General features: G+C 53.8%; 2 protein-coding genes and 1 pseudogene across 6 annotated transcripts; 2 read left to right on the top strand and 1 right to left on the bottom strand.

The window, feature by feature from the left end:
* Window positions 1-6,085: 6,085 nt before the first annotated feature.
* On the bottom strand, window positions 6,086-14,519 carry BLOC1S3 (biogenesis of lysosomal organelles complex 1 subunit 3). Its single transcript, XM_055552348.1, has 2 exons — window positions 14,220-14,519; window positions 6,086-13,753 (listed from the first exon to the last, which is right to left on the bottom strand). Exon 2 carries the CDS (start codon window positions 13,743-13,745, stop codon window positions 13,143-13,145), a length of 603 nt encoding a protein of 200 aa, XP_055408323.1. The 5' UTR covers window positions 13,746-13,753; window positions 14,220-14,519; the 3' UTR covers window positions 6,086-13,142.
* On the top strand, window positions 7,399-9,814 carry LOC129630675 (cytochrome b-c1 complex subunit 6, mitochondrial-like; annotated as a pseudogene).
* A 255-nt stretch (window positions 14,520-14,774) lies between the features above and the next one.
* TRAPPC6A (trafficking protein particle complex subunit 6A) lies at window positions 14,775-24,242 on the top strand. Of its 5 annotated transcripts, none has more exons than XM_055553187.1 (6): window positions 14,775-14,899; window positions 21,941-22,008; window positions 22,167-22,284; window positions 22,812-22,877; window positions 23,045-23,138; window positions 23,949-24,242. In XM_055553187.1, exons 1-6 carry the CDS (start codon window positions 14,816-14,818, stop codon window positions 23,978-23,980), a joined length of 462 nt encoding a protein of 153 aa, XP_055409162.1. In that variant the 5' UTR covers window positions 14,775-14,815; the 3' UTR covers window positions 23,981-24,242. The 5 variants fall into 5 exon arrangements, with proteins under 5 accessions (XP_055409162.1, XP_055409161.1, XP_055409160.1 ...); XM_055553186.1 differs by having other exon boundaries at window positions 22,794-22,877; XM_055553185.1 differs by having other exon boundaries at window positions 22,749-22,877.
* The last annotated feature ends 1,532 nt before the right edge of the window (window positions 24,243-25,774 follow it).

The raw sequence follows: 25,774 nt of genomic DNA, 5'->3' as shown, positions 1-25,774 counted from the left end.
CACTCAGACTCACATCCATCGAGTCAGTGATGCCAACCAGCCATCTCATCCTCTATCGTCCCCTTCTCCTCCTGCCCCCAATCCCTCCCAGCATCAGAGTCTTTTCCAATGAGTCAACTCTTCGCATGAGGTGGCCAAAGTACTGGAGTTTCAGCTTTAGCATCATTCCTTCCAAAGAAATCCCAGGGCTGATCTCCTTTAGAATGCACTGGTTGGATCTCCTTGCAGTCCAAGGGAATCTCAAGAGTCTTCTCCAACACCACAGTTCAAAAGCATCAATTCTTCAGTGCTCAGCCTTCTTCACAGTCCAACTCTCACATCCATACATGACCACAGGAAATACCATAGCCTTGACTAGATGGACCTTTGTTGGCAAAGTAATGTCTCTGCTTTTGAGTATGCTATCTAGGTTGGTCATAACTTTCCTTCCAAGGAGTAACCGTCTTTTAATTTCATGGCTTCAGTCACCATCTGCAGTGATTTTGGAGTCCCAACAAACAAAGTCTGACACTGTTTCCCCATCTATTTCCCATGAAGTGAAGGAACCAAATGCCATGATCTTTGTTTTCTGAATGTTGAGTTTTAAGCCAACTTTTTCACTCTCCTCTTTCACTTTCATCAAGGGTTTACCAATTAGAATCTGACTCTGGCCTTGAGATTTGCTTTGACCAATAGTGTGAGATGGAAGTGCCTCATAACTGCCCGGGCTGGCCTTATAACATCTATAGCATCTGCTTCCCATGCACCTGGAAGGTTCTCTCTTGCAACCCAGGTGCCACCTGGGAGAGCCCCAAGGACATTTAGAGGACTGAACACAGTGGATGACAGCCTTATCTGTAGGCTCAGCACCCGACATATTTATAACAACCCTAGGAGATGGATAATGGTTTTATCCTAACTTAGTAGATATACTAGTTTGCTACGGCTGCCATAGCAAAATTCCACCAACTGGGCTGCTTAGACATGAGAAGTGTTTCTCACAATTCTGGAGAAATTCTCTTCCTGGCTTGCAAACCGCCCACTTCTCAAGTTGTTGTCACATAGTCTCTCCTCTGCACATGCCTGAGGTTTCTATTTGTCCAAATTTCCTCTCCTTTTTCTTTTTCTTTTTGGCCGCACCTCACTGCATGCAGAACTTCCCTGATTAGGAATCGAACCCTCACCCCCTGCAGTGGAGTCTTAACCACTGGACCACTAGGGAAGTTCCAAATTTCCTATTCTTAGTGGACATCAGTTGGATTGGATTAGGACCCAGCCAATGGCCTCATTTAACCTACACGCCTCTTTAAAAGCTTTAAAAGCTCTATCTCCAAATACAGCCACATTCTGAGGTACCAGGGATTACGGTTTCAGTCCATGAATTTTGAGAATACACAAGTCAGTCCATAACAGCAATAAGGAAATGCACGGAGAAGTTGAGCAATTTTCCCAAAGTCACACAGCTGACAGGCAGCAAAGCTCAGACATGAACCCAGGCAGGCTGGCTCCAGGGGCCACGCTTTTACCTGCTAACCTCCACCGACTTGTGAATCAGGACGTAACCTGGGGGACTTCCCTGGAGGTCCAGTGATTAAGACTCCAGGCTTCCACTACAGGGGGGCACTGGTTCAATTCCTGGTCAGGTAACTAAAGACCCTGCATGCCATGTGGTGGGGCCAAAAACAAAAAGCAAGTGAATTGGACTCAGCCAGCACTCATTCTTCCCTTGGGCTGGAATGGGTCAAGGACTTAGCCACAGTTAAAGCAAGCAGACATCTGGGGCCAGCTCAAATCCCATGAGGCCTTCCAATAAGGACAAGGCACTCAACTCCCCTCACTAAGATCCCCCTCTACTGAGGCTTGTGCCCTTAACTGAGCTCCTCGATTGAAGGGGATATGGTAGGTCTTGATCCTTGGATTCTGTGAGAGTTGCCTTCCATGTCAAAAAGAATCTTTGAAACTGTGATTAAATGATCTTGAGGTGGGGGGTTTAGTCTGATTATCCAGACGGGCTCACAATGCAATCACATGTACCCTTATAAGAAGGAGGCAAAGGGAGATCTGACAGAGAGCGAGGGCAATGGAATGACCTCAGCAGAGAGTGCGCGCACATGATCTGAGGATGTGTGGGCTTTTAAAAAAAATATATATATATATATATATTTATTTGACTATGCCAAGTGTTAGTGACCATGAAGAAGGAATGCCGTGGAAGTGTTAGTTGCTCAGTCCTATCTGACTCTTTGCCACCCTATGGACTGTAGCCCACCAGGCTCCTCTGTCCATGAAATTCTGCAGGCACGAATACTGGAGTGGGTAGCCATTCCCTTCTCCAGGGAATCTTCCTGACCCAGGGATCGAACCCAGGTCTCCCACATTGCAGGCAGATTCTTTACTGTCTGAGCCACCAGGGAAGCCCAAGGAATGCAGGCAGCCCCTTAAAGCTGGGAAAGGCAAGGAGATGGATTCTCCCCTAAAGCCTCCAGGAGGAATGCAGTCCTATTGATACCCCGGTTTCAGGACCTCTGACTCCCAGCTGTAAGATAATACATTTATGTTGTCTTAAGCCACTAAATTTGTGGTAATTTGATACGGCAACAATAGGAAACCATTATTGTCTATACCTCCATCCCTTCAGGAGCTCAAGCCAGGAAGTTCAGACTTGCCCTTGATCGACAACTCCTCTCCATCACCCAGAAGCAGGTCTGTGATCTCATTTCCTAGTCAGTTATTGACTCCATCTGCTTGTCTCCAGACCCCATGTCCTTGCAAGTTCGGAAGGTGGTCCAAGCCACCATTTTACTTCACCAGGATCCTTACACCAACCTCCTGCTAATAAAGCTTTTAGAAACAAAATCCTGATTGAAATTAAAAAGGTGTTTATTGGGGGTTTGTTAGAACTTCAGCCCAGGAGACACAGATTGAAGAAGCACTTGCACTATTTTCCTATCTTGTAATAACTGATAATGGAAAATAATCTTAAAAATAATATATGTGTACATGTGTAACTGATCACCTTGCTGTACACCTGAAACTATACTTCAATAAAATGCATATATTTAGGAAAAAAACAAACAAAAAAGTGCATGTTTGCATGTAGTCGCTTCAGTTGTGTCTGACTCTTTGCAACCCTATGGACTGTAGCCCACCAGGCTCCTCTGTCCATTGGATTCTCTACACAAGAATCCTGGAGTGGGTTGCCATGCCCTCCTCCAGGGGATCTTCTCCACCCAGGGATCAAACCCAAATCTCTTGTGTCTCCTGCATTGGCAATTGGATTCTTTGTCACTAAAGGCACTGGCTACCCACTCCAGTACTCTTGCCTGGAAAATCCCATGGATGGAGGAGCCTGGTAGGCTGCAGTCCATGGGGTCATTAAGAGTCAGACATGACTGAGTGACTTCCCTTTCACTTTTCACTTTCATGCATTGGAGAAGGCAATGGCAACCCACTCCAGTGTTCTTGCCTGGAGAATCCCAGGGACGGGGGAGCCTGGTGGGCTGCCGCCTATGGGGTTGCAGAGTCAGACACGACTGATGCAACCTAGCAGCAGCAGCAGCAGTGCCACATGGGAAGCTCCATATTACCAAAGAGGGGAGGCTTGAAACGGCAAACACTGCAAAGTAACAGCCAGTTACTTGAGTTTTTTCTGAAGAATTATAATTGGAGTTGGTAAGAAGTAACAGTATTTGTTAAGAAGGATTGGTTGGCGTCTGAAATGGTTGCACAGCAACAAGGGGAGACCTTGAGAGGATAAGTCTGCAGCTGGCAGGTATTCTTCTGACTACAGCTGGTGGTGTCCTTGGAGCTAGCACAGTTCAAAGCAAGTTCAAGTTCGAAGTGGTGCAGAGAGGTGTTTGAGACCAGATCCTCAATGGCCGATTGACTCCATTTTTGTACACCTGAACTTGGATCACTCCATTATTTTTTTTTTTATTTATGAATTTTTCCACACCATGTGGCATGCCGGATCTTAGTTCCCTGACCACGGATTGAACCCATGCCCCCTGCAGTGGAAGTACAGAGTCTGAACCACTGGACCACCATGGAAGTCTAGGATCACTCCATTATTATTTCCATTTGTCATCACTCCTGACTGGGCTTACCATCCCCACTTTTGCTTCCCTCTGCTTTTCATCTCTTAGCTGATACAACCATTTCAAAGTGCAAATCTGGTTGTGTAACCTACATGCTTAAATTCTTTCCATGATCCTCCATTGTTCTCAGGAGAAAGCAACACCATTCTCAAGGGGGTCCCCAGTCTGGTCTGGCCCCTGCTGACCGTTCCATCACATTTCACTCCCTGTGCCCCCAGCTCTCGGCTCTTAGCATCCCAGTCTCCAGCCTCAGGAGCTTTATCCCTGCCATTCTCTCTATCGGCATACCTACCTTTATTTCTTATTTCCCTTATGGAATATGTATGATGTGTAAATAACAAAAAGGAAAACAAACATGCCTGTCTTTAAAAAAAAATTATTATTGGCCGCATTGGGTCTTCACTGCTGTGCTCGGGCTCCCTCTAGTTGCGGAGAGTGGGGGCTACTCTTGGTTGCGGTGCATGGGCTTCTCATCTTGGCGGCTTCTCTGCGTTGCAGAGCACAGGCTCTGGGATGTGTGGACTTGAGTAGCTGCAGCACTCAGGCTCAGTGGTCGTGTGCACGGGCTTGGCTGCTCTGCGGCATGTGGGATCTTCCTGGGCCAGGGATCGAACTCACGTCCCCTGCACTGCAAGGGGGACTGTTAGCCACTGGACCACGAGGGAAGCCCTGAATAACCCTGTCTTGACCATCCAGTTCAAGGGCAAAATGTCACAACTTAGGTGAAACCTGCCAACTACTCCTCCCTGTGACAGACACCCTTCTCTTTGCCCACTGGAAGCAACTGGGGAATCTTTTATTGCTCCCACTTTCCTTTAAATTTATAGAGCATGTACTTACAAACCCAGGAATCCATACCAGTCATTTGCTTGTTATTTGACTTTAGATGAAGGATGATCTCCTGAATGCATTCTTTTGCAGTTTGCCCCGGTCTTCTGATGTTCTGTTGTGTGCTTAGTCGCTTGTTTGTGTCCAACTCTTTGAGACCCTATGGACTGTAGCCTGCCGGGCTCCTCTGGCCATGGGGATTCTCAGGCAAGAATATTGGAGTGGGTTCCCATGCCCTCTTCGAGGGGATCTTCCCAACCCAGGGATCAAACCCAGTTCTCCCGCATTGCAGGTGGATTCTTTACCAACTGAGCCACTAGGGAAGCTGATGTTTTGTTGTAGGGGTCTTTGGTTAATTCATTTTCACTGCTGTATAGTATTCTTTATCAGTATACCAAAACATATATCTTTGTTCGCCTGTTAATGGGCATTTAGTTACCAGTGTTTCTATGAACACAGAACATGAGATGGGGTGTGGCGTGGGTACATCATCAGCTATTGACTGTCTCCCCAGGCAGTCATGTCAATGTCCATTTCTTACCCACAGCTTGTAAAACTTCCGTTGCTTCACTTCCACAACAATAATCGGTATTGTTAAGATTTTTAAAATGCCGCCAACCTGATGGGCGTGAAATGCTGTAATGCTGTGGTTTTAATTTCATTTCCTGCCATTTAAAACTACACTGAGTGCCATTTTCCCCCTATCAGATTGGCAAAGATACAACCCAGTGCTGACGCTGTGCTTGCCACTGGAAGGAAATGGGCACTCCCGAGGGAATGGCGGGGAGGGGTGCGTGTGTGTAAATTGACCCAGTTCAAGGCAGGGTATCGGCCAACTCTAATAGGAAGCTTACATTTCTTTTTTCTCTTAAAAAAATTTTAACAGAAAATGAGAGAAAAACTGTACTGGCACCTTAATGGATTTATATGAATTCAAAGTTATACAGCAAGGACAGAGTGTCATGAGACGAGAGCGCTGACTGGCTGCTGCAGGACCACCTCACAGGTGTTATTTGCTTTGGTGAGTTCACCACGACCCAGCCCGGGGCCTTCAATCTTAGAGGTCTACAGCCTGATGTTGGTCATGTCCCACAATCCATCCAAATTCAGGTGAAATTTCACTGATTACATCATAAGACTTTTTAAAAAACAAAACAAAACACCACTTCCTGGTGAAGGACATCAGAAGCAGGGTAGCGTCAATAATCTTCACTGTCTTTGCTGAGTGAACTATTTTATGAATACACCAAGGAAACGGAGTCACACTGCAATCCCTCAAAGACTGGTGGTTTGGGGTCAGAGAAGTACATTGTACGGCTTCTCTGGAGGAGGTGGGGGTGACTTCAGCCTGGTGATGCTGGAGGAGGTGGAAGGAGAGGGATGCGATCTCCGTTAGGGGCTTTCTGGATAATCCCACTGTGGAGCTAGGAGGCAGCGCTGTTTTGAAGGCTGCGTTTCCTGCTTGTTTCCAGGTTATCTCCCAGAAATACAAAGCTGGTTCTCCATAAGGATTAGAGGACCCAGGTGTCAGCTTCCTCCTGTGGGCCATAGTGAGGCTGAGAGACCTGAGATGGTGGCAGGTCCCCTCTAAAATGTTTTAAATTTTATCTCCTGGCTGTGTCGCAAGGCATGTGGGATCTTAGTTCCCAGACCAGGGATCAAACCCATCTATGCCCCCTGCATTGGCCAGAGCCTTAACCACTGGACCACCAGGGAAGTCCTGGAAGCTTACATTTCTGTATCTTCACTTTTATGCTTTAGGTGAGGTAGACAAACAGTATACATTCATTCTTTCAGTCCTGTTTTCAGAATGGACTGACCACACCCCATCTAGGACAAATATTCTCGTATTTTCCCACCACCTCCACTTCCAGGATGAACCCCCGGACTGTTTCCAGAACACAGGAGCTGTGGCTGCCTCATTTGCATTTAGGAGAGGCTATCAGGGATCTGGCTGCTGCTTAGGCAGACTTTCAATCAACTTATTTTTGCCTTCCCAGTAGCTGTTTCAAACAATTCCTGCAGTTTGAAGGAATTCTGCTGCTTCAATTGCTTGGTTCTCAACTGTCAGTCTTTCTAGATTGTTTTTCTCAGGACTGCTAAGATCTTTTCACTCATCTGTGTGCTTCTCATCTTTCCAAGTACACGTGGCATCGTCCTCCATGCTTTCTAGGTCTGTAGGATTTTGCCCTTGAAAAGTCCTAACCCGTGATGCCCGAGTGGAACAGAAAGAAATACAAATGATGTGTGCCAACAATCGTGCTCCTTGGTATTTACCCAAAGGAGCTGAAATGTGTATCAACACAAAAACCTGCACACAAATGAGCAGCTTTAAATTCATAACGGCTAAAATTTGGAGGCAGCCAAGATGTCCTAGAGCAGATGCATGGATAAACAAACTGTGGTACCTTCAGATAATAGGATATTATTCAGCACTAAAAAGAAAAGAACTAGGCTGTTGCTGCTTATGTTGAGTCCAGAAACACAGCCGGACATGGGGCTAGAGGATGAAGAAAGGATGCTGGGTCCGGAGAGCCCAGGGAAGAGGAAGAGGGGGAGGAATTAGTGGATCCCCTAACAACAGTGAGAGAGCAACGCAAGCAGCTGGAGAAATGTGTAAAGGCTCGGGAGCGGCCAGAACGCTGTGATGAGCATGTATCCTCCAGGTCACAGAAACACCACTGCAGAGGAGCTCTTCGACTTCTGGCACACAAGGGACCACTGTGTGGCCCACAAACTGTTTGAATGGCTTAAAATAAGTGTGCAGATTCATTCATCCCAGCCTTCATCACCTGGGCATGGGGATATTTCCTATCAACATGCCATTTATCTGTGTAACTAAGTTCGTGAACCTCAAGGATTTTGGCTTAGGCAAGTAGCTTCTGTGTAATTATCAGTGACTGCACCTTAATAAAGTCCAGTGATCAGCCAAAAAACAAAAAAAAGGAATGAGCTATCCAGCCACGAAAAGACATGGAGGAAACTTAAATATTACTAAGCAAAAGAAGCCCATCTGAAAAGGCTACATACTGTAAGATTCCAACTATATGATATTCCAGAAAAAGCAAAACTGTGGAGACATTAAAAAGATCAGTTATTGCCAAGGGGTTGGGGGACGGGAAGAAGGAAGAGACAGTGCACACAGGATTAATTTTAGGTCAGGGAAACTAAACTATTCCGTATAGACATTCTACTGGTAGATACCTATCACTTATACATTTGTCCAAACCTGTAGGACACGAAATTGGCAACCCATTCTGGTATTCTTGCCTGGAGAAGTCCATGGACAGAGGAACCTGGCGGGCTATGGTCCATAAGCTCACAGAGTCGAGACTCAATTAAGCATGCGCAATAGAATGTATTAACAAGTGTGAACTCTAAAATACAGACTTTGGGTGGTAATGATGTTGATGTAGGTTCATCAACTGTAACAAATGTACCACTCAAGTGTGGGATATTGATAGTGGGGGAGGCTGTGAGGGGCAGGGTTGGGGGCATATGGGAATTCTCTGTACTTTCTACTCAATTTTGTTGTGAACTGCTCTAAAAGTAAAACCAATTTTAAGATGTGTGTATGGCACAGGGGTTACGTAGTTTTGTTTGCTTGCCTTGTTTTTGTTTTAGGTTTGTGCATTGAGAGGGCCTGGGAGTAGCAACCCAGCACCCACATCTTGGCTTCTAAACACCATTTCCCACTAAAAGGAACCAGGGACCCATGCACAGATGGCTGATTCCAAGGTTGAGGCAGAGAAAAATACAAGGTGTGCCTAGATCATCTCGTGCTGGTCAGCAAGAAAGTATTCAAACAATGATGGAGAAATGCCCACAGGACACAGAAGCCAGCTCGAAACGAGATCCTACTGGCCAAACTGGACACAATTTGAGCATCAAAACAATGCGAGGAGTATCTTATAACCCATTAAATAAAATAGGAATCTGGAACACCCCTGATGTGACCTCACCCTCCCCAGAGGGTCTTCGTGGCTGCTCCTGTTGTCTCAATCATTTATCCAAGGCAACATCAAAGAGAGGGACCAAAACAGTCAGAGCCTCTTTCACAATCCACTCCCCAATCTACCTGTAGTGATTTCAAAATAGATCCACAAATACGGACACTCATTCATCAAAGGTCCAGGTCTCCTTCCCCTCCACTCCTGCCTTTGAACCTTGGCTGGACTTAGCGACTAGCTAGTAACTGAGAAAACATTCCCGAGAGCTTCTCCTTTGTCCACTGAAATATATTTGAGGACTTCTCTGGCAGTCCATGGTTAAAACTCCATGCTTTCAATGCAGGGGGCATGGGTTTGATCCCTGGTTGGGAACCAAGATCCCACATGCTGCATGGTGTGGCCAAAAAAGTTTTAAGTAAAAAAACTGAAATACATTTGGAGCTGAGCTGCCATGTAAGGAATCTGATTACTTAGGGGCTGCCATGTTAGGAGGAAGCTTGAGCCATATGAGAAGGCCGCTGATAGACACTTCAGTCAGCAAGCCTAATCTTTGAGTAAGCGTAGTCCAGGCACCTGAGTGAAATCACGTGGGATCCTCTGTGCCAACCCACTTGCCAGCTGAACACCTGAGTGACCTCAGTCATTACTCCAAGGATCCAAAGAATTTTCCAGTTGAGCCTTGCTGGAATTCCTGACCCACAGAATCTGGGGCATAATAAAACAGTTGTTTCCAGCCACTAAGTTTTCGGTCATTTATTACAAAGAAATAAGTACCAGTATACTATGCCAGAACCAGAACTCTCTTTGTCCCTGAAGACTTCTCAACATTTTTCTATTCCTCAGATCCTGATTTTGTTCTTTCTTCCAGTTTCTCCAAGGCTGAAGCTGGGGAAAGGAGCCAGCAGCCCGCACGAGTTCATCACTTTGCCATCAGCTGCGCCTGGCATGTTTCAGCTGTGAGCTTGCTTGGTCTGCGTTCATCTGCTGTAATTCCGCACGAGGCCAGCTGAGGGTGTCTCCCCTGGCTGCAGCCTACTTGCAGTTCATTTCTGGGTTCCTGGACTGCTCTACAAGGGTAAACCCAAACCCTAATCGGGCCTGAAGAAAGGCCTGTAGTTATGAATTCCCTGAGGAAACAGTCCCTTTACACATAGCCCAAGCCAAAATGGACAAGCTCCCTAAGTGTGCCTCAATGGTATCACTCAGGGTTTTTTTTTTTTCCTCCACATTCTTTCATTGAAGACGTAGCTCTTCAAGGGACTAAGTTTTATGCAGGGGCCTCTGCTTGTCTCCAAACCGCCTGGCCCAAGGTCCAGCAGATGTTAAAATCCAAAGTTTTATATGATTCTGCAATCCCATTCCTGGGCAAATATCCAGACAAAACTATAATTCAAAAAGACATGTGCACCCCAATATTCATAGTACTTACAGCAAACAAGACGTGAAGACAACCGAAATGCCCACTGACAGGGGGTGGGTGAAGAAGATGTGACATATGTCTACAATAGAAGATTACTCAGCCATAACAAAGAACGAAATGCCATCTGCAGAAAACTGGCTGGAACTAAAAATGATCATACTAAGTGAAGTAAGTCACACAGAAAAATAAATACTATATGATATCACTCACATGTGGAATCTCAAACAGGACACAAACAAACTTACAAAACAGAGTAGACTCAAAGACATGGAGAACAGACTTGTAGTTGCCAAGAGGGTGGGGAATGAAGGATTGGGAGTTTGGGGTCAGCAGATGCAAACTACTGTATATAGAATAAACAACAAGGTCCGGCTGTATAGCACAGGGAACTATATTCAATACCCTCTGATAAACCATAATGGAAACAAACATGAAAAAGAACGTACATACACTCAACGGACATGAGTTTGAGCAAACTCCGGGAAATAGCGAAAGGCAGGGAAGCCCGGCGTGCTGCATGCAGTCCATGGGGTCACATGACTGAGCGACTGAACAACAAAAATAACTGACTCACTTTGCTGTACAGCAGAAACGATCACAATGCTGTGAATCAACTATACTGCAATACATTATTTAAAAAAAAACAACCAAGGCTTTGAGTATCTGGTATTGGCAAATACTGTCAGGACAACTGCGGTTTGCAATTTGGGTACAGATTTCCCATGCTCTGAGCTCAGCTGTACATTTAAAAGGACATTAAATTTCGAAACCAGAGTTTCTGGGTATTTTTCAGAGGCAACCACACTGCAGAAGCACCAGCCTGAGGCTCCTTCACAAAACACATTTACCAGATGGCATCATTCTCTACTTGTTGGCTGTTCAATAAAGACCAAGGATTTCACTTCGTTTAGAAGTCCAGCTTTGTCTGGCCCCCGCTAGCACAGTCCTCACCACCCCCATCTCCCCTGGTCCCCCCATTCCAGGTACAGGCTAGAAGATATCACCCTCTTCTGTTGTTAAATACGACATGCCCTCTTCTGACTCAGGGCCTTTGCATATGCTCCTCCTGCTGCTCACAATTTTCCACCCCACATTTCATCTTTTTACACCTTCAGGGTTTTTTTTACACCTCAAACTCACTCATCACTTCCTCGCAGAAGCCATCTGACCATCCTTCAAACAAAGTCTGACAGGTTTCAGTTACACGCCCACAAAACTCCTGCATTTCTTTAGGGCACTAACCACAATGCCAGAAAAATTACAGTCAAAGTATAAATTACAATTAAGACTATCCACTTATACAATAATATTTTCATGTCTGTCTTCCCCACTGGACTGTCAGCTCTGAGAGGGCCCAGCCTGGGTGGGGCATCCCCAGTGCTTGGCTCAGGACAGGCACAGAACAGGAGCTCAGTAAATGTGTGGTGAATGAACAAAACACAAGTGCAGAACCAGGGTGAAAAAACTTGGGGCCCCAATTTCCTAGCTACAGGTCCACTTTCAATTGGCCAGGTGGGAAGGATCTCTTTCTTGGGACTCACATTTGCAGCAGAATCGCCAACTGACCCGCCCCCCAGCTTAGATGGGGAGATAAGAGGAACTGATTATATCAGTGAATGCCTTGAGTTTTAATGAGTTTGCCATACAGTGCTCTTCCTCAGCACTTCATCCTGGGAGCTCAGATCTCAGCTCAGGTTGGGATAAGAGAGTGGGGGAAGGGAATGCATATGAATGGGACTGAGGGGCTGGGGCTGGGAGCAGAGGGAGCAGTGAGGAGGAGGAGAGAGAAGGAGCTAACCCAGAAATCCAAGCAGTTTAGCATCCAATAGCACCCATGGAACATAGTGAACAAACAAACTACATGTGGTCCTTATCTGCAAACTGCTGTCATATTGCACATAACGTTCGGGGTGAGTCTGTACCGGGCCCTCAGTGCCTGCTGGGGGCACTCTCAGCCTGGTGAGTCAGGCCGAGGCCTGGAGCTCATACCTGGAGCTTGGGCAGAAGGCATAATCTTGGCCTGGGGGGTGGGAAGGATACACCAATTTGGGCCTGGAGGAGATGCCACGTTGGGCCTGGACAGCTGGGAGGGGGACCTCCTTGGGTCAGGAGGGAGCCTCATCTTGGACCTGATGAAGAAAATCATAGGGGATCCCTAGAGCCCAGAAGTAAGCAGGTAGTTTAAACAGAATGGGAGAAGTAAAAAGCAGCAGGACCAAAACTAAGGGTAGAGCTGGACCCAGGAAACAAGATCAGGCCAAGAGGGTAGGGCTAAGCCCATGGAGAAGGAGCCAAGAGGTGGCAGAGCAAGGACCAGAAGGCGGAGATGGAATCAAGGCCAAGCCTGGGGAGCAGAAAAAGGGTCCAGATTAGAGGGACAAAAATCCCAGAGGTGGGGCAAGAGGAGAGACAGAGCCAAGGGAGTAAAGGGAGACATCAGGGAATTGACATTCAACCGGATTCTGGGGCTCCCGTGGGGAGAATGAAGCAGGCCCAGCTCCTGTGAACAGAAACCAAACTGAGGAAGGCAGAGAGAAAAGAAAGATGAGGCTCCATGAGCCCTTAAGAGGGAGACAGATCAAAGGGCAGCTAGGTACCCAGGAGCTGGAGTCAAGTTCAGACACAAGCTCTGAACCAGGAAGCAAAGGCCAAGCCCGGGGGAGGAACCAGAGCTAAGGTCCAGCAGGTACACACACACTCACACACACACGCATAACACACACACACATAACACAGCATTATCCAGGGGCGAGGTTATCCCTGAGGGTGACAGCAAGATGGGTGGGTGGCGAAACAGAGCAGAGAGCCAGGTCAAGAGGCCGCAAGGCCTACCCCCAGGGCACAGTCAGTGGAGACAGTGGGTCACGGCTAGGCTCTCGGTCCGGGGTCTTGTTCAGGCTCGGTCCCCGGCACACCGCGGATGTCGGGCAGCAGGCGGCAGCTGGCCACGATGTCCAGACGCTCCGCCAGCGCGCAGAGGTCCCCCCTCGCCAGACGCACACTGTGGGCTGCGGCTAATCCCGCTGCTTGGGCAGCCGCCAGCCTACCGGCTAGGGCGGCCACATCACGGCCCGCGCGGCGGTACACGCCGCTCACCGCGGCCGCTACGTCGTGGTCCAGCCGTGCCTGGCTCTCAGCTAGCCGGAGCTGCAGCAGCGAGCGCGCAGGGGCGGGCGCCGGGGCCTCTTCCTCCGCCCAGGCCTCCCCGGCCGTCTCCCGCTGCACCACGAGCGGAGGCAGGTCCCGCGGCGCAGCCTTCGGCTCCGGCTCGGGGTCTGAATCGGTCTCCGCGGCTTCCCCAGCCACTCGCAGTCCCGTGGGGCGGCCGCGCGTTGGGCCCGAGGGGCCCAGGTACAGCTCCTCCTCCTCCGACGAGGACGCAGAGAGATCCGAGTCCGACTCGGCCGCTTCCCCCTGCACCAAAGTCTCAGGCCTCCGCAGCGGCCTCCGCCGACGACTCTGAGACTCCATGGCGCGAGCTAGGGAGAAGACGCGGGAAAGGATGATATGAGAGGCGGGCGCCCTTCCGTGGTTAAAAGCCGCAGTTTCTGGATTCTCACCCATTCCACTAACTTAACAATCCGGGGTCACTGCCTGCCTGGGCTTCAGTTTCTGCAAACTGAGCCCATCATCCCTAATGATGGTAGGAACTACTGGACTGTGACTCTTCAGTGTACTGATGGGAAAACTGAGGGCTACCAGCTCGATCAAGACTCTGGGACACGAGGTCCCGGAATCCTAAACTCAACTCTTCCTGATTTTGCTTCCTAGCAGAGACCACACCCTCCACACTGTCCTCTTAACCTGTGACGGATTAGGAAGCACACGGGTTTCTGAACCGCTCGGAAACCAGGGCCTCCATCACAGAAAGGGTAACAGTCCAACTGGACTTGGGGGAGGATGCACAAGGGGCGGGGGGGCGAGCGTTATCACCGAAGACCGTACCGGGTCACCAGAGCTCCGAGCCTGCGGGATCCTCTACCTATCCGAAGTGCGGCGTCTTTACCGAGGAGCGCGGCAGCCCCAACCAATAGGGGACAAAGTTGGGCGGGTGTTGGCGGCCTATCACCTGGGCCGCCCGGCTACCAACCGGGAAGTAAGCCCTCCGGACCAGATGTTGGGGCTTCTGTAAAGAGCCACGTGAATAAGGGCACGGCCAATAGGAAAGCGGCTGGGCTGGCGCTTCCGGGTTGTGCTGCGAGAAGAGAGGACAAATAGAGAGTCTAGAAGACGAGCTGTCACGTGTAACCAGCGACTCGACCAATGGAAACGCTCGCGGACCCGGAAACGGTGAAGAAACAGCGGGAAGGGCGGAGGTGCTTGTCACGTGCGGCCATTACAGACAAAGCAGGCCCTCCCCCTAGACTCCCGGGTTTACGCGCGCACCACGAGAGCCCAGGAAAGGAAGGCGGGGCTAGCCTGAAACACCAATGGAAGCAGGAGTGGGTGGGCCGCACTTAAGAAGGGGAGGCGGGGCTTGCCCAACTGGGCCAATGAGAACACGAGACGCTGAGCGGTTGTTAGGCGACTGAGACCCGCGCATGGCGGACCCGGCACTGTTCGAGTTTCTGCACACCGAGATGGTAGCGGAGCTGTGGGCTCAAGATCCAGACCCCGGCCCCGGGGTGAGCGCCGGATCCTGGTAGGGAGGAGCCACGGGCCGCGGCTGGAAAGCCAGTCGAGGCCCCTGGGAGGCGCGGAGGGCGCGGCAGCGGCCCGGGCCGAATACCCGCCCAGCCCCTGATCGCGGGGAGACCTCTACTGCGGGCTTCCGCCTCTGCGAAGCCGAGTCCGGACAGGGCTGGCCTCGCGGGTTACTCCTAGAACTGTGCGAGACAGCACGGGGACAAGCTCCTAGCTCAAAACCTGACACAGAGTAAGAGGGTAGTAATTACGATTGCTTGGTATATATTGAGGACTTACTGCCCGGGTTGAGTCCCGCCTGCGCCACTCACCCTGGGTGTGAGAGCCAATGATTCGCTCTGCGTGCCTCAGTTTACTCCCTTGTAAAATGGGATCGTAACAGCACCTAAGACTCGGTGAGACATTCATTCAACAAATTTACTGAGCACTTACTGTTCCCCAGGCACTTGTTTCCTCGTCCTCACAAAGCTTAACGTTTTAGTAGGGAATTTACACCAACAATGGGCTTCCCAGGTGACTCAGTGGTAAAGAATCCGCCTGCCACTGTAGGAGACGTGGGTTGGATCCCTGGATCGGGAAGATCCCCTGGAGGAAGAAATGGCAACCCACTCCAGTATTCTTGCAGGGAAAATACCATGGACAGAGGAGCTTATCAGACTGGGGTCACAAAGGGTTGAACACAACTGAGCAGGGCACCCACGCAAACAAAAATAGCAACAAATGTGCCACCTGCTAGTGAGAAGTGCTATAAACAAAACTTAAGTAGAATCAGAGAAAGAAAAGGGATGGAGTGGTGGATGGTGGAGGAAGGCCTTTCTGAGGAAAAGAAGGGAAGAAGCAAGCCCTGGGGATAAGTAGGGGGGAAGAACATTCCAGGCAAGAGGAGGCCTTAGAGTGTGCTTGGAATTTTGAAAGTTGGTCCTTAGGAAAAATGCTCAGACTTTAAAGCACTTAGTGCCATGTCTAACACATAATCAGCCCTCAAAACATGGAGCTCTGTTTTAAAATCTGGTACTAAGAAGAAAGGGTGAGGGAGAGAGCAGATGCTTAATAAGTGGGTGCTATGCCCACTTCTTTCATTATTATTCTGTCATCATCATCAATATGCAAGACATTTTTATTGATGTATGTTTCCTTCCCAATCCAGGAGCCCTAACAAGGCCGTTGCTTGTTATCATCCCAACATAGAGTCAACAAACTCTTAACTATTAAAACATGCAAGGTGCCAGGCCTTGCTGTAGGGGCTGGAGATTACTCAGCAAACCGTGCAAAACCCTTGCCTTCTGGAGCTTACGTTGTAGTGGGGGAAACAGACAAATCAGATAAATGCATCTATACTGTACCTTGGGGCAATGCTATGAGAACGATAACACTTGGGAGAGGGAATGTGCGCTGGCCTGTGTGCCAGGGCGAGGGTTGCAGTGTCCCAGCACCCCATCCATCCTGGCATTCAAACAAGGAACCCAAGGGTCTGCAATAACCACCTTTACTCCCTCACTTCCAGCCATCGGCCAGGCCCAGCCTGTTCCACTGTCTAAATACAGTTCCCATCTGTCCCCTCCCTGTTGCAGTGTGGGTTCCCTCCTCTCCTCTCCATACCAGCCCCCTTCTTCATCTTCCAGCTTATTTTACCTGCCACGTCAATACTACATTGACACCTATTAATCCTTCAGTTCAAATGTCCCTTCCTCAGGGAAGCCCTCAGTGGAAGTGGGGGTATCTCTGTTCCGTTTGCACATTCCCCCTCCCCACACCACCGTACGAACCTGAATTATGATCCTTTAGTTACCGCCGTCTCCTCTGCCAGGCCTCGTGCTTTGCGCTGTGGGCAGGGACCAGCTCTGTGTTGATGACCATAGAGTAGGTCCTCAGAATGGATGTATATATTTTCAAATTTATATTTGGTTGGTTTTGGCTGTGCTGCGTCTTTGTTGGTGCACTTGGGCTTTCTCCAGTTGCGGTGAGCAGAGGCTACTTTAGTTGCGGTGCTTCTCACTGGTGTGGCTTCTCTTGTGGAGCGTGAGGTCTGGAGTGTGCAGGGCCCAGTGTTTGTGGCACATGGGCTCAGTAGAGGTGGTGCATGGGCTTAGCTGCCCCACGGTGTGTGAAACCTTCTAGGACCAGAGATCCAACCTGTGTCCCCTACACTGACGGGCGGATTCTTTACCACTGGACCACCAGGGAAATCCCAGTGTGGATCTGTTGAAGAAGTGAACGCAGCCCCTGTGCTGTGGAGGGTGAGGGTGGGAACTGGGTTCACTTGGTATTTTGGCCAGTAGGAACGCCCACCAGGTGCCCGCAGGGGCCTCACCTTCCTGATTTCATTTGATCCGCCTAACAACCCACGGAGGTCAGCATGATCCTCCCTGCTTTGTTGGCGAGGAACAGACGCTTTGATGGATGGAGTCTTGGCTGTCAAGTGGCAGAGTCAGGAATGTAACTGGGCCTCTCACTCCCAAAACCTGTGCTATGAACTCTCACCTGTTTCAGCATCTTCCCTGACACTCTTGGGAGGATTTTTATGTGGCCAAGCAAGTATGGGGGACACGCGGTTACTCAGCTTTGCTCAGCACAGGATTTTCAGAGCGCGAGTGTGCCCACAACCTTTGGCAATGGCTCTCTGTCCGGCTGCCTCCGCAGCCCCAGTGCTGGGGTCCCTGCACCAGGGATTCCGGCAGAGCTGGGCCGGGAGGTGGCCCGGACATTGGACCTCAGAGCTCCTGGGTGGTTCCCGTGTGCAGCCAGAGTGAGGACCGCTATCTCCCCACATTCCTTCAAGCTGGCAAACCCTGTTCCTCAGCGGCACATCATGGGCAGCTGCCTGGCTTTCCCGCAGTCTTTTCTCTTTTGCCCCTGGCCCCTCCCTTCTCTGCTTCTTCTTTTTGGTCCAGCAAGTGTCCTGTCTGCCTCTTGGGTACTTCTCGTGGTTCCAGCACAGTGCTTTCTCTGATTTAGTTCTCAAAACAGCCCTCCAGGGTTGACGTTATTATCCCATTTTACAGGAGAGGGACTGGGGCACCAGACAGGAAGGGCTTTTCCGGGATCAGAGGCAAAATCAGGACTTGGGCATCCGGGTCAGAGCTTGTCTGTGGCAGCAGCCCCACCAGCCCCAGAGCCCCTTGAGGAAAGCAATGGTGGCTGGTTCATCTCTGTCCCCGGCGCCAGGCGCCCAGGAGCCGCAGTCATTGTTTAGGGCTTTTTGATCTCCACGTCCTGCCTGGTTATTTGTAGCTGTTGAATGGATTCTCCTGGAGGGTTACGGCTTGAGTGGAAGGCTGGCTGGAGGAACAGGAAGGTCTAAGGGCCTTTGTTATCTGAGCAGGAAAAGTTCCGGGAGGAAGAGGCAGGGGAGGAGGAGGAAGAGGAGGCGGCTGTGGTTTGTCCATCTCAGGAGTTTTGACGATAAGGGGAACCTGTGAGCAAAGGAGTGAAGCCTGCGTGGGAATGAGCTGTTGTCTGGAGGCCTGGGAACAGCCGTGTGGGCCGGGCCCTTGTCCAACGAAGCCAACTGGGCGCTCAGCCAGCCCCTTCTCTCTGGAGGGCCTGGGCGGGGGGTGGGGGTGGAGCAGCCATCAGATACAGTCCTTGTCCTCAGGCCAGAGCCTGGGAAACCACCTGCTTCCTAGAAAAGTGCATGGCATCGGGGCGTGGTGCCTCTGAGGCCACAGAGCCAGCAGTGGGGCCTCTGTGAGCCAACTGGGGCTCTGTCCTGAGGGTGGCGGGGGCCGTAGAAGGTTTAAACTGAGGTTGCTGGGCTCAGATTTACTTCTTCGGAGGTCCTCCCTGGCCACTTGGGTGAGATGGGACAGAGACTGGGCGGGGAAGGAGCCCAGAGCACAGACAGAAGGGGACTGGGCGAGCTCTCTCAGCGGAGAAGGTGGGATCTGCGGTTGTCCTGGAGACTGCCTGGTGGATGATGGGGGAGAAGACGAGTGACAGGTTGGGACGTGTGCTCTTACCTGGTCACTCTCCACACTTCCTTTTCTTAAAGAAAAAAAAAAATTTATTTCTTTGGCCACACCGAGTCTTAGTTGCAGCACGCCAAATCGTCCGTCTTTTAGCTGCTGCACACAGGATCCTTGGTTGTGGCATGCGGGATCTAGTTCCCTGATAGGGATCGAACCCAGATTCCCCCGAACTGGGAGCTCAGAGTCTTAGCCACCGGACCACCAGGGAAGTCCCCTCACCATACTTCTTTTGCGTCTTCTGGGGCCATTGACGCTGGGGAAGCCAGAAGTCATCCCTTCTCCCTGTGCTTGAGGCAGGACCTGTGCTGCCCCACCCTGGGCCAGCAGAGTGGCCCCACCGGTGGGGGTTGATCCTCACAAATAACTGAGGGGCCCGGCACACAGCCCCCCCACCCAGCAGTCCAGGATGGCACGGGGGAGGCAGTGTGGTTTCCTTGTTTCGCGTTCCTCCTGCTCGGAGCTCTGTGGCCCTTTTCAGTCTGGACGCCTGAATCTGCCTTTAGCCGAGCACAGCTGAGCACGTTTTCCTCTTTCATTGTTTCTTCTCCTGTTGTTGTTCCATCTGTGGCACTCAGAGGAATCGTAGACTTTCTGGGTCTCTTTCCACGTGTCAGCTTTCCTTTTCTTTTTTCTCCCTTAACAATCTGTGAAGTTTTAGCGACTTTCCAGAGTTCTCTCTTTTTCGGCTCCCTTGCAAAGAGATTTGTTTTGGTCACCACGTTCATTTTTATGCATGTTCCCTTGTCGGCTCGTCCCTTCCTCCGAGCACCCGTGCTGCTCATGGGTGCCCTTGGTGCCCACACTAAATAAGCCTTCTCTGAGGGGGTCCCCCTGCCCCGCTTCTCCCATCATCTCAGTTCCTCTCCTTGGGCTCTCGTGTAAACCAGATGCGGGAGGCCCAGAAACGCACTGGCTCTGGACCGGGCTCCAGAGGCTCAGGACAGGATGGGAGAGGCCCCTCGCCCTCCCTCCGTAGCAGAGATGACACCCTAGTGTCAGGGGAGCTTTTGCAGGGCCTGGGGTGTGCCAGCCCTGCCGCCCTCCCCTCCCCCAAAGCCCACCCCTGTCACACTTCCTCCCTGCCCCCCGCCACTGCCTCTCTTCTGTGCTGCTTGCTTTATGCCCCCTCTCCCTCCCACCCCCAGTCTCTGCAGTGTAGCAGATATTCACCTGGCCTCTCCCTAGGGCTGGGACCGTGGGGCCAACAGCAACAGCAGCTGTGTTGCGAGCTGCCGGTCACCCGCCCCTGGGAGATTGGCCCCCCCTTAACCCTGTCACCAGCTTGTCATCCCCACTAGGCACGGTGTGCGAGCTCCTGGAGGGGAGCTAGAAAGTGACCGCAGGATGAATGGGGGAGTCCTGGGAGCACAGGTGCGCTTGGTGAAAGCGGAGCCCGTCCGGCCCCCTCCAGGAGTTCCCCCGAGCAGGGAGGTGGTGCGAGAGCAGCAGAGGCCTGTCGAGGGCTGGGCAGGGGACCAGGTGCTGAGATTCGTCCGCCCACAGAACAGAGCCCCTCCTTCGTGGGCTTTTCCTTCCCTCTCGCCATCCCCAGCTCATCAGCAGGCTGACAGATGCAGAGGCCGCAAATGACGACAGTACCACTTCCCGAGCCCGACTCGGGGTGCTTGGCTTGCACTTATCCACTCCTTTAATCCTCACGAGGGCCCTGGGAAGGTCCTCGTTTTACACGGGAGGAAACTGAGGCACAGGGCAGCTGGCCACTGCCCCAGGCCCACAGCTGGTAAGGATCCGGACCCTGGCCCCAGCCACCAGGCATGTGTTCCCCTCTCTGCCCCTCACACCCGAGCTCAGACCTCGACCACCTTAGTCATCGAGTCAGCCTGCCCCCCCGAGGCCAGCCCTGCCGTGCCGGAGGACACCAGAGAGCACACACCAGAGTGTCAAGGGCAGGAAGCTGTGTCCTTCCTCAGGCCCGGTTCCCACAGGAGGAAGGCGGAATGGTGGGCCATGGTCTGAGTGTCGTGTGGCCCAGCAGAGGAGGGGGCCATCATGCGGGGCACCTCTGCTCCGGCTCCCCACCCACTCCTGGCACCTCCCCTCGGCCAACCTCAGCCCTTGCCACTTCCCTGGGGCATGGGCAGCTGCAAGTGCTGCCCTGATCACCTGCCTGTCAGCCACCAATATTCAGGAACCGGACCTGCTCAGGTCCGAAGGTGCCTCTGGGAGGTCTGACCTAACCCCTCTGTGCCCCGGTCTCCAGATGTGAAACACAACCTACCTTATGGGGCTGTTAAACAAGGGGGTATGCAGCTGGCACAGTGTAGGCCCAGGTCCCGATTCCTCACTTTGCTCATTCATCATGTTCCTCACCCACCCCCCGTGTGTGCCCGGCCCCCCTAACGCCATCTTGGCATTTCTGATGCCCCGAGTCGGGGCCGCTCAGCTTTCTCTGGGTCACACAGATCGGCAAAGTACACAGGTCGGCTCTCCTCCAGCCACGCGGTCTGCGCTCCAGGACACGTGGACAGACACCAAGTGCGGCCTCCTGCCGCTCGGTCCCCACGCCTCAGCACCCCCACCGTGGGACCCTGGCCTGGCCCCCCAGAAGGCCACTTGGCCACCCCTGCCTCCCCTGAGCCCCTGCGGGTCCCTCCCAGGAGTCTCGGCTCATATTTAAGGCCTCCTAATCACAGTTGACGTTTTACCCGCCTGCTGGCCCGTCCGGGGGCCCACCCCTGTGGCCCCTTCACTGAAGCCCCCTTGCTCGCCACATGAGCCCCAGGCAAGTCACCTGGAGTGTCTGGGGTGACGGGAGTGCTACCCCACCGGGCGTTTAAGGACGGACGCTGAAAGTGCGCACAGTAAGTGATGGGAGTTGCGAGGAAAGACAACGGGTGAGGCCGAGCCTGGGCAGGACCCCCGTGTTTCCTGGAGTGAGGCTGAGGGGCCTGAGGGCACTCAGGAAGCCCTCTATCCCGGGTCTTGTCTCCCCGCACCAGCAGGGACACACGAGCCCCCCTCTGCTGCCACACCGGCTGGCTCCCAGCTGGAGGTGGCCGAGGGCCCCTGAGCCTCCCTTCCCTGGCCTTCTAGGGACAGAAGACCAGCCTGTTGGTCCTGGAGGGCATGGGCTTCCGCGTGGGCCAGGCCCTGGGTGAGAGGTGAGAGGTGGGCAGGACCCACAGTGGGGTCCCTTCCTGGGCAAACGGGTGGCAAGGGTGCCTCGCTCCACACAGGATCCTGGGCCAGTCTCCTCCCTGTTCCTCACCTCGGGGCTCCCCCAGCCTGGCCCCCACGGTGTCTGCCGCCGCCCCCCCAGGCTGCCCCGGGAGACGCTAACCTTCAGGGAAGAGCTGGACATCCTCAAGTTCCTGTGCAAAGACCTGTGGGTGGCTGTGTTCCACAAGCAGATGGACAGCCTCCGTACCAACCACCAGGTGGGTGCCCCCCAGGCAGACAGCAGGCAGAGGCCAGAGCCCTGGGAACCCAGGGAGGGGACCCCAGCTCAGGGCAGTCACAGCAGGCCCAGCCCCCCTTGGGGGCTCCCCACAAGCACCCCCAGCCCCCCGCCCCAGGACAGGCCCCTCGCGGCTGGCGGCCGTGCCTCGGCCTGACGCGGCTTGTCTGCACCCGAACCTCGTTCCCATTAGGCGCCCACGCTGGGCTCAGCTGGTGGCCCGATGGCCTGGGCTGTATCTTCTCCCCACCAGGCACCTTGGAAGTCGTGCAGCAGGGACGTGGAGGGGAGGATCCCAGGCCCTGGTCGGAGGGCCCATGGGTCCTCGTACAGCCCCAAAGGACAGCCCAAGACTGACCGCAGCCGTTTTGAGGGAAGGGTCCTTCTGGACCTCAGGGTGGCAGCTCTGGGCCCTTGCCTCCCCTCACCCCCCCCACCACGAAGGTACAAGCGCCACCCCGGCTCCCTGGGACCCTCCTCTGTCCCCAGGGGACCTATGTCCTGCAGGACAACAGCTTCCCCCTCCTTGTCCGGATGGCCTCGGGTCTGCAGTACCTGGAGGAAGCGCCCAAGGTACCAGGCGGGACTCTGGCCTGGGGTAGAGGCCTCTTCCCAAGTCCAGGACCCTGGGAGAGGGAGGCGGACCCACTGCACCCTGCTGTGAACCCTCAAGCCCGCGTGGCCCTGGGGTGTTGGCTCCCCCTGCTCTGCCCACGGTGACCCGTGTCCCCCGCCCCCAGTTCCTGGCCTTCACCTGCGGCCTCCTGCGTGGCACCCTCAGCACTCTGGGCGTCAAGAGCCTGGTCACCGCCTCCGTGGCAGCCCTGCCCGCCTGTGAGTTGGGGTGGGGGGTTCCCATCCCTCGAGTGTGCCAGGGGCCCCCCCTGTTCCCAGGGGCCGTGAAGCCCCACTGCAGATGGGAATCTATGGCCCAGAGAGCTGAAGTCCCGGGCCCAGGCCACACAGCAGGTGCAGCCCATCCACGGCCGTGCCCCCGATGTCGTCCTAGACTGCCTCCCCGGGCGTGCCAGCCTGGAGGGGAGAGCCAACAACAAGGACCTGGGCTAATGGTTTCCAACACTCTTCCCAGCGCGAGAACCCAGGTGGACACAATAGGAGTCACCTGGGTAGAGGCAGGGTGCTGGGCTGAGGGGCTCCAAAGGCAGCCAGTGTGAGGGGGTGTCCTCCTGATCCCGGGGCCCCACTGGTCCACAGTGCCCCCCATCGGACAAGCCGAGGCCACACCCTTCCCTGGGGGCCGCCTGTGACCAGCCCTCCATGCACCCTTCCCTCGGGCGTCTTCCCTTCTGCCGGTCCCCAGGGTCACGCATCACAGGGGACTGGGGCCTGAGCTGGCAGGATCTGAGCCACACGTGCCACTGAAACTGGGCCAGGCCCCTCCCCCACAACCTCCGTGCCTGACCTGCTGCCTGCCCATCATGCCCCCAGCCACCCACACAGCCCTGGGGCGCAGGCCAGGGGTGGGGCTGGGGCACCACCATCTCAGGCCAGTGAGGAAACGAGGTCCAGTCAGGGCCACCCAGGCTGAGGGTGCAGGGCCCGGGTGAACGGCTCAGAGCGGCTGGGGTGCCACCTCTCCCCTCCGGCCCCAGCCTCGAGCTCAGGCCAGCCCTTCTCTTCCAGGTAAGTTCCAGGTGGTGATCCAGAAACCTTGAGGAGCCCCAGGTCCCACTCCCAGATGAGCTTCACGGCACCCCGGCCCAGAGAACCCTGCTGCTGCCTGTGCTGGGGGCTGGTGCTGGGGAGACCGGGGTCCCCACGCTGCAGGGTGTCACAGATGCCCAACAGATGGGTGTCAGAGGGAGGTGGGGGTGTCCTGGGGGCCAGGTGGTCCCCGCGGCATTCGGGGCCAGTGTGGAGGGGGTCTGCATCACACATGTCCCTCCACAGGGCAGGCACTCAATAAAGGTTCTGAAGGTGGAACCAGACTCAGAGTGGAAGGTGGAGCAGGGGCACTCTATAGAGTGCTGGGGGCAGGGGCAAAGTGACTGTGTGTGTCACGGGCCCAGTGTGGAAGTACCCCGTGTGGCTTCCTCCCCGCCGAGTCCCCTCTGCCCCAGCCTCAGCCCTGGGGCTGGCCGCCTCCCGCCCCGCATACCCGGCAGGGGAGGGTGGCCCCCAGCACGGGTGGCCTTGCCAGCATGGACAAGTCTGGAGGTGCTCTCTCTGCTCAGCGGGGCCCAAAGAATGGAGCTCTCCCTGGGAGCGGGGCCAGCGGCCCCTGGAGTTGCTGCCAGGTATGGGCTGGCCTCGGGGGGCCACCAGGAGCAAGGATGGGTGAGTGGGTAGGCCAGACACCCTCAACTCCCCCCAACACACACACACACACAAACACTCTCAAATACACGCTTCACGTGCCTGGCGGATGCGAGTCATACCCAGAACAATGGCCTCGCTGACTAGTCTCTAGGCAGTTCAGCCTCTGAGCCCGCACCCCACCCCTGCCACCACCTCCCCTGTTTATATTCATAGCATCTGGGGGCATCACCCGTCTGGACTCTGCCGGGCTCTGCCACTCGCTGCCTGAGGTGGGTAAGTACCCCGGCCTCAGAGCTGTGACCTGAGGCTGGGATTGACCTGAATGGGAGGAGGAGGGGTCCCCTTGCCTAAGACCGCCCCAGGGGCTGGTGCTCTGCCTTCACAGTGTCTGGTGCAGACACTGCATGCAGCCCCTTCCCCAGCACACAGCCGAGCCCCGCAGTCCCTGGGTTGCCTCCAAGCCTTCGCATGGGCCTTTCCTGCTTGGCCCCCCCACCCCAAACTCCTACTCCTGCAGCCTCCGCAGCCCACCAAATCCCCTGCAGTGGCTGCTCACTTGCGCTTCCCTGTGGGTCCCTGGCTGGGGGCTGGCACTGTCTGGGATGAGTCCCAAATGAATCTCGGTCACTCAGCTAAACTCTGCAGGCAGGAGGGCGGGGGTGGGGGAGCGGGAGTGGGGGAATGGTCCAGGGTCAGCCCTGCCCTCAGGAAGCCCAGGGGCAGTCCAGAAGGAGCCCCCAGAGACCCACCCACCCCTGACTCCGACCCGCCAGCCTGGCCTCCTTGCGCAGGACGGGGTGGGGGGTGGGGTGGTAGAGTCCTAAGCTGGCGGGGGACGGGGAGGAAGAAGCTGCTGGGAAGCCTGGTGAAAAGGGAAGAAGGCATAGCTGGGCTGCAGCGTCTGGTCACTGGGCGCCTCGCAGGGCCCGTCGGTGTCCTCTCTCCTCCTGGGCGCTGCTCGGGGGTTGCCTCCCCCACCTCCCGGGGGAAACCTCTGCTGGTGCCATCACCCCGGCAGCAGCCACAGGGAGACGGGACCCTGGAGAGCAGAGGGGCCCCCTCCAAGGTATCTAAGAAGCCCCCTCCCCACCCCCACCCCCAAGAATGTCTGCGAGGCGCCTTCATTACCCAGCATGAAACGCTGCCTGCAAAGCCCAGCTTGGCCTCCCTAAGACCTGGGGCCAGGGGAC

Source organism: Bubalus kerabau, chromosome 17, assembly GCF_029407905.1.
Source record: "Bubalus kerabau isolate K-KA32 ecotype Philippines breed swamp buffalo chromosome 17, PCC_UOA_SB_1v2, whole genome shotgun sequence".
Classification (NCBI taxonomy): domain Eukaryota; kingdom Metazoa; phylum Chordata; class Mammalia; order Artiodactyla; family Bovidae; genus Bubalus; species Bubalus kerabau.
This window is presented reverse-complemented; position numbering and strand designations above follow the sequence as displayed.

Excerpts from the sequence above, each read along its gene's own strand:
- TRAPPC6A (XM_055553185.1), top strand. The coding sequence starts at position 14,816 with ATGGCGGACCCGGCACTGTTCGAGTTTCTGCACACCGAGATGGTAGCG. Across the intron at positions 14,900-21,940 it reads ATCCAGACCCCGGCCCCGGG|GGACAGAAGACCAGCCTGTT; the intron begins GTGAGCGCCGGA and ends CTGGCCTTCTAG. Across the intron at positions 22,285-22,748 it reads GCCTCCGTACCAACCACCAG|GTACAAGCGCCACCCCGGCT; the intron begins GTGGGTGCCCCC and ends CCCACCACGAAG.
- BLOC1S3 (XM_055552348.1), bottom strand. The coding sequence starts at position 13,745 with ATGGAGTCTCAGAGTCGTCGGCGGAGGCCGCTGCGGAGGCCTGAGACT.